The 7,340-nt window shown below is 42.2% G+C and overlaps 1 protein-coding gene across 1 annotated transcript; it reads left to right on the forward strand.

The window, feature by feature from the left end:
- Positions 1-2,275: 2,275 nt before the first annotated feature.
- LOC143013858 (uncharacterized) lies at positions 2,276-4,777 on the forward strand. The gene is made up of 4 exons (XM_076167558.1): positions 2,276-2,383; positions 2,805-2,876; positions 3,249-3,313; positions 3,505-4,777. The coding sequence occupies exons 1-4, from the start codon at positions 2,276-2,278 to the stop codon at positions 4,229-4,231; spliced, it is 972 nt and encodes a 323-aa protein (XP_076023673.1). The 3' UTR covers positions 4,232-4,777.
- The last annotated feature ends 2,563 nt before the right edge of the window (positions 4,778-7,340 follow it).

Raw genomic sequence — 7,340 nt, forward strand, 5'->3', positions numbered from 1 at the left:
CCATCGGACTTTATAATAAATCTACCTCGGGTCGGGGATGAACAGTGGGGACATAGGGATCTGAGGCCTTGCCCCCCCCCCCCCTCAAACTGTTTCACTGTCACTTTATAGCATATAGCACAACATGTTGCTGTATATCACATACACACACCTGTATGCTGTAGTAAATCACTCTTACCTCCCAGCCAGATGCACATTTTGCACTTTGTACACTTGTCCTCCTTATGTACTTGTACTGTTATGTACTTTGTTCCCCTATTGTATGAACTTCATACCCCTGATTGTGTGTACTTTATTATCTGCATGCATTCTTGCACGTTTTTATTGCATTAGTTTAGGTGATTTCTCGTTGTTCTTTCATTCTGCACTGTACTGGAACTGTTGCACAGTCATTTCCCTCAGGATAATAAACTTTTTATCTTATCTTATCTTATCTTATTTTATATTGATTTGTGTAGCCCAATATCACATGACAGACCTGGATGAGACTGTGCAAGGTTATAACAAGATGACAACTGGACTGAGACAAGCCCTCGCCCCAGAGGTCACAAATTAAGTTCTTAGGAACCAGTAATGACACAAACAAAGGGTGCAGACAGGAAAGACGTTAATGGGTTGATTGCCATCACACAGAGGGATTACTAATTAGTCAACACATATGGACGTCTTTATCATACCTTGGGTGTCATTTTACAGACTTTGTCTGATTATAAAAGCTGCTGTGTGACAGCAGAGGACGACAACGAGGGAAGAGCAGAGGAGCCAGATTACAGAGAGCATCCAAACATTCAAGCCAAGACAATATGGAAGTCTTTAACAATGAATATTGGTCCTAATAGAAACTTGAACTTGGTGTATTATCATTATCATTATTAGTAGTAGTAGGAAATGGTAACTGTTTATACTGGAACATTAACTTTACATGTAGCAAAATGTACTTTACTAATATATTTAGTAATATATCAATGTTTCAACTAACAGAAGTCAACCAAAGAAGATGTTCACCATGACTGTGAAGATTTGTCTCCTTCTTCTTGTGTTTGTTGGTAAGCATCAAAATTAACATAACATCTACATACATACATACACACATATATGTATATATATATATATATATATATCTATACACCACATTGATCATGATCATTCTGTCAACATCCTATGTTCCAGATGTTGAAGGATAAACTGTGACACTGATTTATCATTCTATCACCAAAACAGCTTCTGGCAACACAGCTGATACCACCACAGCTGCCCCGACAAACACAACCACAGCTGCCCCAACAACAGTTGCTGCCTCCCATCAGTAACAAAGTGAAATTCTCATTGGTCATTGCAGCTGTGACAGCTCTTTATTGGAATTAGAGATTCGACTTGACAGGCCAAACAGGTTTAGGGTTAGTTCACATGACCAGACTTTGATCATTCCACTTCTTCATGATGTCACCATTAGCATGTGCAGAACAGATGCAGACCGCACAGTTCAACATTCTCTAAAGTCATAGTTCAGGGAAATCTTTTGTGGTAATAGGTTGGAATGGAGTCAGACTAAAGGTGTAACACAAAATGAATTGAAAATATTTACTTGCTTTAAATAACAGTCAAAGCGTTTGGGGTCAATATGACCCCAGAGGACAATAGGTGAATGTAAAATGGGAGGACTCTAAAGGGTTAAGACTTAAATGACTTAAAGAGTGTTTTTATTCTTCTACTATATCTACAAATACATATACGTGTCATTTCATCCTGTGCAAATGAATGACAGTAAATAACTCTTCATTCTTTGATATCAACACAGAGAACTATATGAGCCATAGACAGCATGAACATGTGTTGATGCTACATTGTGTTGTTTCTTCACTGGACTCTCTGGTGTCAGAAGTCTCTACAATAAACAGTGGTGATGGATCTCTGTCCACAGATGAGTGTGTGCACATTAAACTTAAAGCATTAAACGTTAAGTACCAAATGTTGCCAAGGATTTTTTGCATGTTCAAATATGAGGTGTGAATTAATAATAAAGAAATTAATTTAAAAGTTTTGAGGTTTAACTTGGTTCTTTTCCCCCTCCACCCATACCACCCCTCCCTCCTTGCCCACCTGTTACATTACAGAGCCTTAACCCCACATCCATAATCTGAGTATTTCACTCGCATCACTCCAAGACTAAACAAAGACAAAGAGACAAAATCACTAAAGTTCCTAATGCACCATAAGTAAACTATGCACAGGAGAAGGAGGTGACAGAGACATGAGTGTGTAAATTGACAGCAGTATGCTAGTAGAGCATCATCATCATCATCACCATCAACGTAACGACCGTCCCTGTCCCAATGACGGGTACTGGAGGCTGAGGCGTCCCACTCTGGCCTCCAAGGGAGAGGTCAGTCTTTTACAGTTCAACACCCTGACTGATCTGACTCCATATGCTAATCAGTGACACGGTGATGATCCTCACCCTGGTTCAGATACTGTACCTCATTAGTTGCAAATGAGGGCTCCACATTGACCCGGGCCAATGCTTGGACAACAATCTGTAGATCTGAATTGGAATGAGACTGTGCAAGGTTATAACAAGACGACAACAGGACTGAGACAAGCCTTCGCCCCAGAGGTCACAAATCACGTTTTTAGGAACCAGTAATGACACAAACAAAGAATGCATAAAGATGTTAAAGGGTTGATAGCTACGCCATCACACAGAGGGATTACTCATTAGTCAAACATTTATGGACGTCTTTGTCCTACCTTGGGTGTCATCTTACAGGCTTTGTCTGATTATAAAAGCTGCTGTGTGACAGCAGAGGACGACAACGAGGGAAGAGCAGAGGAGCCAGATTACAGAGAGCATCCAAACATTCAAGCCAAGACAATATGTAAGTCTTTAACAATGAATATTGGTCCTAATAGAAACTTTGAACTTGGTGTATTATCATTATCATTATTAGTAGTAGTAGGAAATGGTAACTGTTTATACTGGAACATTAACTTTACATGTAGCAAAATGTACTTAAAAGCCAAAGGTTAAGAATCGCATAGAGTGTTGTTGTGTTGTTGTGTTGTTGTGTTGTTGTGTTGTTGTATTATTGTGTTGTTGTGTTGTTGTGTTGTTGTGTTGTTGTGTTGTGAGATGTCATCAGCACCTTTAACTGGGAATTAAATGAAGCGCAAAAGAAATGGAAAAAATTGTCAATTAAAATGCTGTTAATAATACAATGGAATAAATATATCAATGTGTCTATGAACAGAAGTCAACCAAAGAAGATGTTCACCATGACAGTGAAGATTTGTCTCCTTCTTCTTGTGTTTGTTGGTAAGCATCAAAATTGACATAACATCTACATACATACATACACACATATATGTATATCTATACACACACACATAAACATATATGTATATATATATATATTTATATACACCACATCATTCTGTCAACATCCTATGTTCCAAATGTTGAAGGATAAACTGTGACACTGATTAATCATTCTTACACAAAAAAAGCTTCTGGCAACGCACAAACAATAACCACAACCACCACGGCTGCCCCGACAACCACAACCACCACGGCTGCCCCGACAACCACAACCACCACGGTTGCCCCGACAACCACAACCACCACGGTTGCCCCGACAACCACAACCACCACGGTTGCCCCGACAACCACAACCACCACGGTTGCCCCGACAACCACAACCACCACGGCTGCCCCGACAACAACAACCACCACGGCTGCCCCGACAACCACAACCACCACCGCTGCCCCGACAACCACAACCACCACGGCTGCCCCGACAACCACAACCACCACGGCTGCCCCGACAACCACAACCACCACGGCTGCCCCGACAACCACAACCACCACGGCTGCCCCGACAACAACAACCACCACGGCTGCCCCGACAACCACAACCACCACAGCTGCCCCGACAACCACAACCACCACGGCTGCCCCGACAACCACAACCACCACGGCTGCCCCGACAACCACAACCACCACGGCTGCCCCGACAACCACAACCACCACGGCTGCCCCGACAACCACGACAACCACAGCTGTCCCGACAACCACGACAACCCCGGCTGCCCCGACAACCACGACCACCACAGCTGCCCCAACAACCACAACAACGGCCCTGACAACCACTACCACAGCTGCGCCGACAACCACAACCACGACAACGGCCGCGACAACAACTGCCCCAACTGCTGCCTCCTCTGCCATCAGTAACAAAGTGAGCTTCCTGTTGGTCATTGCAGCTGTGACAGCTCGTTATTGGAATTAGAGATTCGACTTGAATATGAGGCTAAACACGTTTGTAAGTTAACAAGTTTACAAGTTTAACTTCTTGAAGAGACTTAAACATCACCAGACTTAGTTCATTACACTTCTTCATGATGTCACCTTTAGGGTGTGCAGAAGAGATGCAGACTGCACAGTTCAACATTCTTTAACTAGGACTTTAAGACTAAAATGACTTAAAGAGTGTTTATATTCTTCTACTATATCTACAAATACATATACGTGTCATTTCATCCTGTGCAAATGAATGACAGTAAACAACTCTTCATTCTTTGACATAAACACAGAGAACTATATGAGCCATAGACAGCATGAACATGTGTTGATGCTACATTGTGTTGTTTCTTCACTGGACTCTCTGGTGTCAGAAGTCTCTACAATAAACAGTGGTGATGGATCTCTGTCCACAGATGAGTGTGTGCACATTAAACTTAAAGCATTAAACGTTAAGTACCAAATGTTGCCAAGGATTTTTTGCATGTTCAAATATGAGGTGTGAATTAATAATAAAGAAATTCATTTAAAGGTTTTGAGGTTTAACTGCGTTCTTTTCCCCCTCCACCCATACCACCCCTCCCTCCTTGCCCACCTGTTACATTACAGAGCCTTAACCCCACATCCATAATCTGAGTATTTCACTCGCATCACTCCAAGACTAAACAAAGACAAAGAGACAAAAACACTCAAGTTCCTAATGCACCATAAGTAAACTATGCACAGGAGAAGGAGGTGTCAGAGACATGAGTGTGTAAATTGACAGCAGTATGCTAGTAGAGAGGGTGTGCATCATCATCATCATCATCATCATCATCATCATCATCATCAATGTAACGACCTTCCCTCGAGGCTGAGGCGTCCCACTCTGGCCTCCAAGGGAGAGGTTTGTCTTTTACAGTTCAACACCCTGATTGATCTGACTCCATATACTAATCAGTGACACGGTGATGACCCTGGTTCAGATACTGTACCTCATTAGTTGGATTATTTGACTTAATATGAGACTTTATACGTTTGAATTCTCTGTTCAGGTACCGGGAACACTGGCTTCATTTATCATTTATTTAGCATCAAAGACACACAGTCGTGTTTCAAACTGGACTAAATGAATCGTTCAGACAGGGCGTACCTGAGAACAGCTTGAGTTTAGTTCTTGAGTGGCTATTAAGTCCTGTCGGCTCAGAGGCTGAACTGGACTGGCACACTGTAAGGCTCGACCATCCCCGTGTGTCCGACAGGCCAAAAGCAGAAACACGCCCATATGTTCAATAACCTCCCTTGATGCCGCCCGCCTAGTAGAATTAACCCAATGATTAGCATTCAGCTCAGTACAACTCAATCTGGATAACAACTAATGCCTCTCAGTGATCACGGACCCTAGACACTTGAATGTTGTCCCTAGAAATTACTAGAATAACTGCTCAAAGAATAATCAGAGATGGATCAATGTTCACAATTGCTTTTAGTTTATGTGTGATGATTACATCACTGACAGATGAGACCATGTGTCTTGATTGAAGTAAAGTGGAAGTGTTCCCACAATGTAAAGACTTATAGGATGACTGGTGAGAGGCCTGAAGCTGTTCTGACTGAAACTAACTTGGGAGGAACACAACTACATGGTGTGAGATTTAAAATGGAAATCCCTAAATGGTGAGATAATAATTTCAAAAAGCACAGAGTGAGAAATGTTTGTTGATCTCAAACTCTTTCAATAGAGACGTGTGGAAGACGTCTTGTCGCCGGGTTGAAACAGGTTCTTTTCAAATCTGGAGAATGTTGTCACTCCCTGTGCCTGACTGCAGTTACGGCACATTTGAGTTTATTTTAGGACAGAAAAAAACAAACATGTGGGAGTGTAAGAGGAAGCATCGGTTATGACACAATCTAGCTCAGCAAGAATGTAGATCATGTCTTTAATCTTGAGATTGTTTATCTATCCAAACTATCAGCTGACCAAAATGGTCACAGAGAGCTAAATTGAAAAGGGGAAAAACAAACGTGACTTTTATCGATCGAGTTGTCAAACTTGTGTCATCATCTCACCTGCCTTGCCTTGTCTGATCATAAAAGCATGAGGTTGGTGGGAGTCTCTGGGTTGGTCTGGATCCATCTGCTGCTGGGAGCCTGGGAAGCCCTTTGAGACACTGAGATGATACTGGGGAATACAAACACATTAGATTTAACTTGATTAGGCTTCTTCTGCACACATCTCCCAAGCTGCCCCATGCAAGGAAACATTCCTATCAAACCTCCCAAACTCTCCTCATTGAGCTGTTCCATCTCCCCAGTTGAGGGATTGTGTCAAAAACATTGCAATCCTGGAAACCACCTTATATAATGGGTATCATTGCATAATGTGTATGCGAACTGGATGTTAGTAAAAATGATTTAAAAGATATGCAAGGTGATACCAGCATCAACCTGCTCAGTTGGAGCTTTAGGCTGAAGAAAAGATGAGGGAGGAATGCAGCATTTGGCTCAGACTGGCCACCTGAGAAGGTATTGCCAAGGGAGGCAGTAGTCGAGTGGGTAGAGCTTCCGCTTAAGAACCGGAGGGTTGCCGGTTCGAGTCCCTGCCGAGGTGCCCCTGAGCAAGGCACCGAACCCTCAATTGCTCCCCCCTCTGTGAAGGGTGGTAATATAATGTAATGTAAGTCGCTTTAGATAAAAGCGTCTGCCAAATGATCGTAATGTAATGTAATGTATTCTTTAGAAAGCTAAAAAAAAAATTGACACCCTTTATAGGAAAGAACATGGTCACAATGAGATGAGTTGTATCTCCATAGAGTCACCGGTCTCCTCTTTTACACAGTGAGTGCTTCAACTCTCAGTGGTTCCATTACGTTTCCTGCAAACTGAACCAATCACCATAAAGCATTCCTAAACTGTCTTTCTTTGGTCTATACTTAAAGTAGACATGGTCCAGTGGAAAAAAAAAGTTGTAAAAAAAGACATGACCTTCCGTGATTTTCTGTTTTGGAAGGTTCCTTGAATCCTCTCGGTGGAAACAACTGGCAGGGAGACAAAAGGTTGAGTC

The sequence above is a fragment of the Genypterus blacodes genome, unplaced genomic scaffold (assembly GCF_046128005.1).
Source record: "Genypterus blacodes isolate CSIRO-AG114 ecotype Tasmania unplaced genomic scaffold, CSIRO-AGI_Gbla_v1 ptg000160l_1, whole genome shotgun sequence".
NCBI lineage: Eukaryota > Metazoa > Chordata > Actinopteri > Ophidiiformes > Ophidiidae > Genypterus > Genypterus blacodes.